The 12059-nt window shown below is 39.7% G+C and overlaps 1 protein-coding gene across 3 annotated transcripts in view; it reads left to right on the top strand.

Moving 5' to 3' along the window:
• MYO1B (myosin IB) overlaps nt 1-12059 on the top strand; it is a 103144-nt gene that overhangs the window by 51832 nt on the left and 39253 nt on the right. For all 3 annotated transcript variants that reach the window (XM_057374121.1, XM_057374120.1, XM_057374119.1), the window contains exons 7-9: nt 2647-2710; nt 10813-10911; nt 11275-11378. In XM_057374121.1, coding sequence (XP_057230104.1) covers nt 2647-2710; nt 10813-10911; nt 11275-11378 — 267 coding nt within the window. The remainder of the gene's footprint in view (nt 1-2646; nt 2711-10812; nt 10912-11274; nt 11379-12059) is intronic.

The raw sequence follows: 12059 nt of genomic DNA, 5'->3' as shown, positions 1-12059 counted from the left end.
AAGTGTTTTCTTCTTTCCTTTTCGAGAAGCATGCTGTGCTATTGGCTATTTCTGTTTCACCATGTATCAACCATCAAGGCATCTGTAAAGAGACAATGAATAATTTAGGTTGCTTTCTTGTAGTTATCTGAGGACCATGGTGTTTGAAGAAGATAAACATCTTCAGCAACAGTCAGTATTTAATTTTGTACATGGGAGCATGTTCTCCTTCCCCAAAGTGTTAGTAGGCCATTATCAGTCTTCCCTCTTAAAGGATTTTTGACTTCCTTGTCAGAAATCTTGTTGGTTTCTGATATGAGCATAGAGTTCCATTGAATATCAAAGTAGAGGCTAAAAAAGAAAACCAAAATTAGGATGTGACARTCTGTGACTGGATGAAAACATAACTACAGTGCAGCTGGGTTCTTCAATTTTCTGGCACTGGTGGCTTTGGTGTCAGAGACCACRTATCCAGTAATGGGTCTGCTTGGCAACTGGATCTTTCCATATGATCTTGTTTTCCGTTCATATAGCTTTTATTTTTAAAAAAATAAAATAGGTTAATAATAGGTTAAAATTACAACCTTAGGTTCCCATTTACTTTCTATAACATTTCAAAATGTGTTTACAACTTAAGTTTTAATAGAAACTATTTGTAATATTACTTTTTTGCTTAAATTCTTTATAATCAACTGGTTGAATTCTGGCTTTTTTTTGGCACGAAACTGGATGTGAAATTATCGGAATTGACAATTAGAAAAACAAAAAGGTTGAGAGGTTTAGAAGTGGGACTACTCGTCCTAGTTTCTCCTGCTCAAATCAGAAAGCTGAATACAAGTCATTTGCTCACTTGTGTTCAGAAGAGAAACATCGTGAGATGTGTGAAGTAGACAAGAGAAGGCAGATCAATGCACTGGGACAGTGGTGTGTTGTGAGTAAAAGCCAATGTGTAAAAGTGTTGGACAATGTGAGACTGGAGAGAGGCTTTTTTTTTTTTTCCACTTGGGAGATTTTTCTCCCCTTCCCTTCTGATTTTCAAGAGTTGATGATTTTGTTCCACGTGTTTATGAGTGCTCTCGTTGCCTCTGCTTGTGGATAGAGCAAGGGGTCTTTTTCACAAGGAGAGCGCCAAAATTTGGAGCACCTGTAGAGATACTTTTTTTGTTTTTTTTTTTTTTTTTAATAGAAAGGGTAGAAACACTGTAATTATCAGAATGACATACTACAGAAATGAGAAGGAGACAGCAGAGAAGTCTTTCCAGAACAAAGTGCAACCAACAACTATTTTGCCTTTCAAGTCCTTGCTTATAAACAAAGAGCTAAAAATACTTTTGGAAACACCCAGCTGTCCCAGTCCTTGGGAATGAAAATTTAATTATCTGCTTTAATTTTTTTTATCTCTGAAATTCGAATCAGCTCTGAATTAACTTTAAACAAGATAGTGCAAGTACTGTCCTGTCTAGCTACCTCATCTGGCAGCCAAGAGAACAGAGTTTAAGTAGAGTCAAACCAATCTCWACAAAATACCCAGTAAAGCAGAAAKTATCTTTGAATGAGTCAGTGTAAAGTACTTGGATTTTTATGTTCTGTAATAAAAAGTAAAATAGAAAAATAAACAAAACCCAATCTCTTCCTAAATGCAGTGAATAAGGAGGTATAAACACAAAGCTTTTCAACGTGCTGGTTTTGCCATGGAATCATAGAATKGTTTGGGATGRAAGGGACCCTAAAGAGTGTGTCATTCCAACCCCCTGCCACGGGCAGGAACACCTCCYACTGCACCAGGGAGCTCAGAGCCCTGAACTTGCCCTGCTTCYCTGGGCAGCCTGTCYCAGTGCCTCACCACCCTCAGTGAGCAGTGTCCTCTATTTATGYGCCAGAGGGTGGAATTTGGTTGAATTACTACCAGCAGCTTTTATCTTTCTTCACTTCCTCGCCAGTGTCTTTTCTGCCCAGAGTGGCTCTGTCCRTTTTGTCACTGTTAAAATGTAGCTGTTACTCCATTAAGCACTTGTCAAATAAATTAAAAAGATGCAAAGACCAGAGCGATCTTCTGCGATGTGGAAAAGTCAGGCAGAAGTCAAGGAAACCCACATTGTGCCAGCACGGCTCGGATTGAGATCGCYCGCGCGGTGACAGCCCGTTAATTGTTGCCTCTGGTCTCCTGAGTTACGAGGGAAAGAGTTCAGCGGGAAAAATCCATCACTTTTACAAGGCAGGCACACGCTCGGGGACAGACGTCCCGCGATCGCTGCCAGCCGCTCCTTCAGCTGCCCTGATTCACGCTCGGAGAGTTCCTGCTGAGAAAAAGGCTGGCTGCAAGATGATTTCTGTCCTGCAGCCTTCAGTGAACGCTCGTGGTGATACCTGGTTGTTTGGTGTTCTTGGCACTCCGATGGAAGTTTGGATAATGTGCGTTTCCTTCGCAGAACCTTAGAAACCGAGCACGTTCCTGGGGTGCTTTACAGACCCAATTAAAGCTGTKTTCTTAAAAATCCCTGGCTGTGATAAAGGTCTTAGATGATTTGAATAATTTTCTGGTTTTCAAAATTCTGGCAGGAAATTGTCAGATCGCTCTTTTAACCTTTCAACCAACTAACCTAAACAATGTCTTGAGCAGTTTTGCTTAAACAGAACTTATAATCTTCAAATCTGTTGCTTTCACAGGGAAAATACATGGATATTGAGTTTGATTTCAAGGGYGACCCACTTGGGGGAGTTATAAGCAACTGTGAGTATTACTTTTGGTATCAGCATATTCACAGATTAAAATGTCATGTGTAAAAAGGAAGATGGTTTAATTATTGAAAAGATCAGCTGTGTTTGTCTAATAGAATYTCTCTCCATTATGTGATGAATTCTGCTTTTTAATTTTATTGCTGTTATGGAGCTGAATAATGTACCTTAGAGTAARTGAAAACAGACTTGAAGTAAGTATGAATGTTGAATTTACTGTGTTGTTTCAAAGCCTTCTATACAAATYTACACACCTCAAAGTGTAGGAAAAGGTTTATAATGAGAGAGGATGAGCATTGGTTGAGTTTAGGGAGGCAAAGGTGGCCTTGGAGGYTGTTTTATGACACCTGTAGCAATTCAGAAATTCTAACCAGCTCTCTGTTGGAAGGAAAAAGGCTGGGAACATAATGGCAGCCCAAAATGCTTTGGATTGCTTTTCTTTTGAGGGTTTAAGTGCAGCTTTTAAAATAAATTCCTCCTCTGTGCTATATAAAGCTATATTTGTTTGGTTTTCTTATTTTTAAGAGGGGAGGAAGAGGGCAGTAAGTGACTATACTAGGTGTCACTGACCTAGCCTTAACCTCTCTTTCCACTCAGCCAAACTCACTGCTGCTTCTAAAAATGTGACTTTTGACTCCAYTGGCATTTTAYTGGTTGTGAAATAATGAGACTCACYCAAGGTGAACTGTACTCTCCATATATAACATAAACATTTTAAAAACACTGTGAAGAATTTTGGAGGTTTGGGGGTTTTTTTCAGAGAGCAGACATTTTTTCTGGAACAGGTCACCTTTTGGAACTGTGCCTGAAGAGCATGATTTTGTGACAGAGTAGATCTTGAAACTCAAATTAGTCTCTGTGTAAGTGTTTATGGCTATCCATTAGCACTGACATTTGGCAGTCAACGAAATTAGAGTACAAACAGTATATTCTTAGTAATTAAATGTGAACGAAAAGGTTCTAAAAGGCTGTGTKATTTCTTTCTTTTTACTTCACATTGAAAATAGATACATGAAAATGACCACTCCTTTGTAAGACTGCACATTTAACTGCCTTTGAAAGTGCTGCAATGAGTCATGTAATTAAAATATTGTGTCATATCAAAAGGCAATCCAAATTGTTGCCCTGTAGTTTATCTGCCCCATGAATCTCTGCATGGTGTAATTATAACATTACATGTAATTGTAATGTTGTGATGACATATGTAAGAAAGGGCAGACATATTTTTGGATCTGTCTTAAAAGAACCCTATTTTAGGCATTCTTTCTGTCTTGTCACACTTAATAAATTTCTAACAGCAAGAAGATTAATATCAATTTAAGAATAAAGACCTGATGTTTAAGTCCTGTTTGGAAAAGATGTTACTTGCWGAAGTGTGAAACGCCCCATTCTTGGCAGGGTATGTCACAGGTAGATACTGAGCTCCTGTAGCAGCATGCAAATATATCTCACCTTTGATTAAATGTCTGCAAAATTTGATAGTCCATCCTTTCTAAGAGAGTTTTAAAATTCTCTGCAGTTTCAAAGCAAGCTGGTTGTGCTGTCTTAGATATTTTCCACACAGCATTGCATTGCAGYACCAGTGTTTCTGTGAGGCATCACCATTCTGAAGATATTGGGGGCCTAAATTCTTCTACACCACTCAGAATTTACTCTGGTTTAAGTCAAAATCAAGATTTGTCTTCATATTTCATCAAGCATGAAGTCAAGTAGTGCAGAAGTTTCCTATCCTTAAAAGGGAAGGTATGATTATGAAAATATTCATAAATATTCTTTGATTTCTGACCATCTGTTGGTTTGGTATGAATATGATGAGAAGATGCCGTCATAATGCTTTGATTAAACTTCAATAGTTTTTTCTGACCAGCTTGATTTCCAAACATCTATTAAGGTAGTGGTTTTTGTGCCATGGACTGTGTCACCAAGAGACATTTCATACTGTGAGTGGCGTGAAGCAGACACAGTGAGCATCAGGTTATTTTGGTGGCGAGAACAGTAACAAAGATAAGGCACTAATTTTATCAGACTGGTGGAGATAAAGAGTGACCCATTAGGCTGAAAGGTCTCTTTTGGAGTGGCCTGATCTGCCCTGCTCTGGAATGCTGTGAGGCTGGGTGACAGGATGGTCAATCTGCCTGTGGTGACACTTCATGGGGTGGCTGATGTTGCTGTGACCTTCCCTCAGGCCATTCTCCTGCTGCCCTTCAGTGAGCTCTTGCTTCCTCCTAAGAGGGCTTAACCTAGGAGTAAACTTTTCCCAGGATGGATTTTGAGGGGGAAATTATCCTGACAGTGCACACTGCTTGTCTTGCAGCCCATGAAAATGTCCAGCTGATAGATCAGAAATATTTAATAATATAAATTATTAAATTATATCTGTGTCATAAACAGAAGGGTAAATATTTTGAGTAAAAAACCAGAATGGAAATAATGAAATGGAAGGGAATTGTAGCATCTATAAATTCAGAACTGATTTGTACCCAAACTGGAGATAATGTTATGTTTGAACAGTGTAAAATCTGTGCAGTCTCGTTTCATGTACATGGCAGCTCAGATCTTCCAACTGTGCTGGTTTTCAAGGAAATTGATACACTGTTAGATCATTATGAACAGTCATGAAAAGAAATTGGRAATGGGAAATTCGAAATGAATGTGATTTATGCAGACTTGAAGTATCTTACTTCAGTCAGGATTTTTTTCCCCTTAGACTACAAGGCAGAATGTGTTGTATTTGTTTGATCCTCCAGTGGTGGATGTGGGGGTGAGTAGGAGGGTGAAGAAGGCTGTCTGAGGTGTGCAGTAAGCCTCAGTTGTTAGTCCTCCCTTTTGGCTGGCTTCCTGTGGAGGTCCCAGCTCGTTTTCCCAATGTGTGGGAGATGCTGGAGCCCGTGTAAGGTGCTCAGTCCTGGTGCCAGGTGCCAGCCAGCCCATCCACTCATGGGTGACCTGTTCTGTGTGTGTGGGGTTAGAAAATCCAAACAACTCCTGTGAGCATTGCTGAACATGAAACCCTCACTGTGCTTTTTGATTTATTTTTTTTTAAATCCTCACTTGCTCCAACACCTCCCTTCTTGTTCCTCTTAGTACAGTTGCCACCATTTAGGTTTGGCCTAAACAAGGAAGAGATAAAAAAAAAAAAACCAAACTACAAACTGTGCTAAACATTTTGATTAGCTCATTTTCAACTATCATTCATTGCTTGAGCAATGATGATTTAACACTCTTGAACACCCCTGCTGAACATGAAGCCCACCTAGGACTGTAGACATCCCATCACTGYTCAGCAGCAAACAGCAGTCCCTGCCTAAAGGTGTGCTGCTGCTTTGAATGGCACCTGCAAACAGGTAAATGGCATTTTCATTTTCTCCTTCTGAACTGGGTCTGAGGTGTATCTGCTCTCTCTGCCCTCCTGGAGGGTGTTTACAATCACTGCTGTTGCAAGGCACAGTCTTGTGAGCACTTAGACACTCAGAGGGCTTTTTTCCAGAGCAGTAAAAGCAGGTGGAGTATTGCTTTCAGCTGTGTCTAATATTGTGGAAATAAACTACAGAAAAGATCAATACTATTCCTGATTTTCCAGTTATTCTAACTACTCTGTTAGTGAGGATGAGAGAAAGAAGAATAGTAATTTCTTTTCCACTTGTAATTACAAAATAGCATATATGTTACTTTAAAATAGGTATGTTTGGTTTTGAAGTAATAGGTGCTAATTGCAACAGCTTTTTTTCAGCTCTAAAATATGACTCTGTCCACAGATGCTGCATCTGTTTTGTACTCCAGGCAGTGCTTGCATGCATGCTTGTTTCGTTAGTTTTGTGACTGGTTTTGTGTATGCTCAATTTGATGGCTGAAGTGGTTTTATGCAGTACAGCTCAAAATATTTCACACTTGCAGTTGTTTAGATCTCCTGAAAAGCATGAATCTTACAATGTCTTTCCCAGAATTTTTGTAAGTCTTAAATTTTCACATTTCCCCTGGAATTTCCTGCTGAAAAGTACTTGGCTTTTAGCATTGGGTGATCTTTCTTCATCTGCCTAAGCCCTTCAGCRTTAATGATTAACTGGGACACAGCAGTGGCACAGGTTGTGAAGTAAAGTGKATGCAGTGCCCGATCTGGAAAAGCCATTTTTAACCAGCACACTCTGCTGAGAGTCCAAATAACAAGAGGTTAAGAAAGGACCCTGTTCTGCCATCTTTTCCAGCAAGARCATGGAAGAAATCCAGGATGTTTATCTAAGGCAACAACTTTTATTTTTTTTTATGCTTGCAAAGTGATAACTTTGCAGCCTATTCTTCCTTACGCTTTGTTTGTTCATTGTCAAAGTTGGAAGTAATTCACACTGAGAAATCTGAAGCCTGAGCTGTTACATGATCACTGTTGGAAAGCTCCTTTGCTTAGGGAAATGCTGCACAAATTGGACAATTGGACGTTATATGAAAGACACCCATTCTTGTTGATTTTATTTTTGATTTTTTTTTTAATCCTCACTTGCTCCAACACCTCCCTTGGTGTTCCCCTTACCATGGTTGCCACCATTTAGGCAATGATTTGGCCTAAACTAGGAAGAGTTAAAAAAAAACCAAACTACAAACTATGCTAAATGTTTTGATTAGCTCGTTTTAAAACATCATTCATCACTTTAGCAATGAGGATTTAACACTCTTCAAATTGTGCAGTCATTGTCAATGCACATAACTGCCCTTAGAGTGGTTTTTTATTGACACAATTATGGATCAGTTTATCCAAGGAAACATTGTTACAAACTTGGTGGGAATAATAGGGAGAAATTCATGAGAAACTGTTTAATCAGTGGCTTTCTTTGATGACAGCTGTGTAATCAAGTTAGGAAAAGAGAAAACATAATGTGGCTGTAGAAATAAGCTATGTTCTGTAACTTTGAGCAGCTAAAAGGATCCTTGGTCATGGCCAGCTGAARGGACTATGACTAAAATAAACTTCTGGATTATTTAGAATGTACCAAGGTAGTGTCATTTTCTGGTTTTAGTGTTTACTTACTCCTTTCTTGAATGTTGATAYGATTTCTAGTATATTTAGAGAAATRCRAATATCCTAAATTTTTCTGCACCACTCAAGTTCGTGGGTCAAGTAACCAAAAAGAAGAAAAAAAATGTGTGAAGTTGTGCATTAGAGTTTGCAGAAGTATTCAGCATTTTTTTTCTTTTCTGTTCAGTGAAATTGTTTAGCAGAGTGCTCACACAGATCTCATCCATTTAAGCCAGTGAAATCTAGGAATAACAATCTGCAGAACCTGAGGCCTGTAGCTGGATTTTGAGTCATCTCAATTGATGGGTGTTCAGACAGTTATGATTTAAGAAGTATTTCCAAGATTGAACTTTTCCAAGGCCATTTAATTTTTCCAGTTGCCTTAGTGCATTCAACAGCTTAAAGGTTCCTGTTGAAGCAGAAGCACTGTTAGATAATGCAGTAATAATACCCAACCCACAAACACACCATATGCAGTTCTATATGTGCTCTCCTGATAATTCTGGATATCCTTATACATAATTCATACAGACCATGTAACAAAATGTAATCTAGGGAGCGTTTGGGGATTTTTGGTTGTGTGGATTTTCACAGAGATGAGCACCATCTGTCCACACTGTCAGCAGAATCTCCGAGTGACCCGTGCAGTGATCTGAGGAGCATCTTTGTGCTTTTTCTCTGTGTTTGAGCACAGAATTGGTCATCGGGTGGGAGTTAACACAAAAGTTACTGGCAGTGCCATGGCTGCTTTAAGATACATGTTTGAGTGATTAAAATGCTAATTAGGGCAAACAAAGGGAAGAAGTTTTCTTAGGAATTGGGCAGATGGTCTGGGTCTGTCCTACAAGTCTAATTTCAGTCTGCATTCGAACAGAAAGAAAAGGGAAAAAATACCCCATGAATACAGCTTTGAAAGTAATGGGCAGCAGCTGCTTTGTTAAGGAAAATACCTGATTTTCTGACACTGACTCCTTTCTGGAGCTTTTTTCCTCAGTTGTGGAGGCTGACAGATTATGGAATGTTAAGACTTTTGAAAACTGATTCTTAATTGGTAAACTTTGTTGCTTCTAAAGTATATATAAATAACAAAAACTGGTGAAAAAAGCCAAAACAATTATCCTCCTAATATAATTAATTTTATGTACATTCAGGAACTTGTTTTTTAAATCTGCTGAAGGCATGCATGTAATTGGAAGGCTTACGTGCAATGCTTTGTCAGGATGTGTAGCTGGGCTTTTGTAACAACATTTGAGTAAATTTATTGGTAGAATATTTTTAAACCCAAATAAGCCAAACCRCATTGCTTCAATATCCCTTGAGAATACAGCCATTTCCTGAAGTGTGTGTAGCCACTGTGGGAGCTGAAGTTGTTTATTTTTTTGGGATTAAATTTGGCTGTGATCTGTTCCAACACTTGCCTGGAGAACCTTCACAGCCAGCACAACTCTGAACTGCCTGCTGCTCACCTTGCCGTTCCCAGCTCAAGTATTGACACTTGGATGGGGGATCAGCCTCTCTCAGTCTGTAAATACTCGAAACTTGTCCTACTATTAGCTGATGAATAATATTCTCTGAATTTTGTCGTTGTTGTGGCTAGCTAATTATTAGAGCAGAAAGTAATTTTTGAACCTTTAGCTCCTGTTCCAGGGGAAGGGATGTTATTGGGTAATTACAGTGGGTAGCACAGGCACTGCCTGTGGCCAGCAGAAATAGGAACACTCTGTTGCACCCCTCTGTTCATGGAGGGTACCCTGGGCAGATCCATCCCCAGTTGCTCCACCGTGGGTGACTGGGGTGAGGGGGTTGCAGCACAAAGGTTGCTGACCTGAGTGCCACCTCTGACTTTTCAGATTGCTGAGACTGGACAGGCTCAGTTCCAGCAGAAAGGCAAATCTGAGAAAAGGTGCAGTAGAATACGGGTCAGATATTCCAGCAGGGGAGGTGTTTAACCACCCCGTGTACCCTTAAATTGACTGTGTGTCTTAGCTTTGTGAAACCTCATCTCACTTTGTTCTTTCAAAGAGTGACAATTCCCTTTGGGAGCTTTCTCCTTGCACAGGCACAGCTTAGAGAGAACTTAAGCCCCAGTTGGAGAGAGATGTGGTGGGTATGTGATGGTAGGAACATGGGGGAGCTCCTTTGCTGTGTGCTTGGAATGAGGCATTGAATGTTTCTGTCTCCACGTCTCTGAATATAAGAACATAAAAAGTGTGTGTTTACTCTCTGGAGAAATGAAGCTATGCTAGTGAGAAAAGAAATAAAAAAAACATATGTTTTGTACAAATGAGCAAGTCATACCAATACATGCCCAGATGTTCTCTTAGTGCATTCCTCCTCCTTCTACTGGAGTCTGTGAGCCACAGCCTTGCAGTGCAGAGCAGCCTGAACACCCTTGGGGTTGTCCCCTCCGTGGTAAATATGATGTTGAGTCTGAAGTGCTTGCAAGGTGTCACAGTCTGYTTCTGCTGCCTGCCTGGATTCCTGCCCTCATGGGCCAGGCTTGGAAACCTGTCTGTCACTGAGAGCAGCCTTCCTGTCAAGCTGTTCCATCAGGGCAGCAATGCTTTTCAATGTGCTGCTTTTCCATTTTGCTTGGGTATATCAGGAGGGAGCTTCTGTCAGCCCCACCGGGAATTATTTTATATTCTGAGGATCACAAAGTGCTGCCTGATATTCATTTTTAATGCTTGCTTTATTTGGTCTCCCCTTCTCATTTACTCATCTTTCACATGCTTAGCCTGATAACATTTTGCCTCTTTTCCATCTTTGCCATCCTCACCAAATCTTAATTTTGTGGTGGTACTGTAAATCAGTTAACATATTTTGAGCACATTGCCTCTCTGACCTGAATTTTCTTTGCAGCTCATAGACTGCAGCCTTTACAAGTGCACTGAGCTTGCCACTTGCTCAAAGAAATATTTGAGATACATGATGTACTGTGATTAGGTTCATACCTCCCATTTATCATCTTCTGGTTTGCTGATGGTGACATAAAGCAATGAAGTAGAAAATGATGGAGGGTTATGTTCATTTTAAAGGGTTTTGCTCCAGCAGTCTGTCCCTGACMTGTGGGATTTTGTTTGTTTGTTTAGATCTACTAGAGAAGTCTCGTGTTGTTAAGCAGCCAAGAGGTGAAAGAAATTTCCACATTTTCTATCAGATCCTGTCYGGTGCATCAGAAGAGTTTCTCTGTAAGTGTTGCCCTTGTGCCCTGTTTAGATACGAGTGTTCTGTGTATTTAATGTGCCATTCCATGCACATCATCTTTGTGAGAAATGCRATATTGGCTCATTTTTCAAATTTTTGGTGGTAGTGGCATTGGTAATACCTGAAGTCAACAAATGCTTTGAAATTACCCGGATACCTGAGTCAGAATTGGCTTAGCAATGTATTATAAACAAATCAGAAACCTGTTCTTACTCAGTAGGCTAATAATCAAAAGATCCTTGGAGGAAATCTAATAATGACAACAGTTCCTGACAATGCTGGTTCTGGGATAAAATTGCTACTAACAAGAATGCTGTTACTAATGATATTTTTATTTGATTTGTTAGGCAAACTCAAACTGGAGAGGGACTTCAGCAGATACAACTACCTGGGTCTTGATTCTGCTAAAGTGGATGGAGTGGATGATGCTTCAAACTTCAGAACAGTCAGGGTGAGAAGGAGCCATCCTTTCTGAGTGCTGGCACAGGGAATCTTTCAAACAGCTAGGAAATAGGATCAGATTTCTGGAGCATTCTTATGGGAATACAAAAAGGATAAAAAAAGAAGAATATAAAAAGAAGAGAAGAAAAGCAAACAAACCAAACCRAAAAGAAAAAAAMCAAMCAAACAAAAAGAAAACAAAGGAAGGGGAAAAAAAAAAGCCCAGATGGCTTGGTCAGATCCTGGGAAAAGTTATATTGTGTAGTGGCTTACGTCAGCAGTGACTGAGCCTCATGAACCAGGTGATGCTGACCAAGTTGAAAGAAAAAAGAGGACTGGGATGATTCTCAAGATGRTTTGCTGTCCTGTTTTTGCTTGATTGTACTGAGGGACAAGATGAACACAGCACCTTGTTATGCAGTGTATGCAGATTTAGATTCTAGAAGTGTCTGGTGTGAGAAGACAGGAGTACCTGCTCATTTGACTGTGAAAAATTGGGTTGGGTTACAAACTAAATAAAGTGGCTAAAAAAAAGTACAGTGTTTTAGAAACCCAAAAAGTGAATGAATCCTAGAAGTGGACTGGACTGAATACCAGCTCCGTTATCAGAGCTCCTTTGTATTAAAAAAATTACTAATCTAGGCATGGGAATTATACCATGTACTTTTTGTTGCAGAAGTGTTCATAAACC

Source organism: Malurus melanocephalus, unplaced genomic scaffold (genome assembly GCF_030028575.1).
Source record: "Malurus melanocephalus ecotype Western Australia unplaced genomic scaffold, MMel_1.1 scaffold_216, whole genome shotgun sequence".
Lineage (NCBI taxonomy): Eukaryota > Metazoa > Chordata > Aves > Passeriformes > Maluridae > Malurus > Malurus melanocephalus.
Note: the sequence above shows the minus strand (reverse complement) of the source record. Positions and strands in the feature narration are given on the sequence as shown.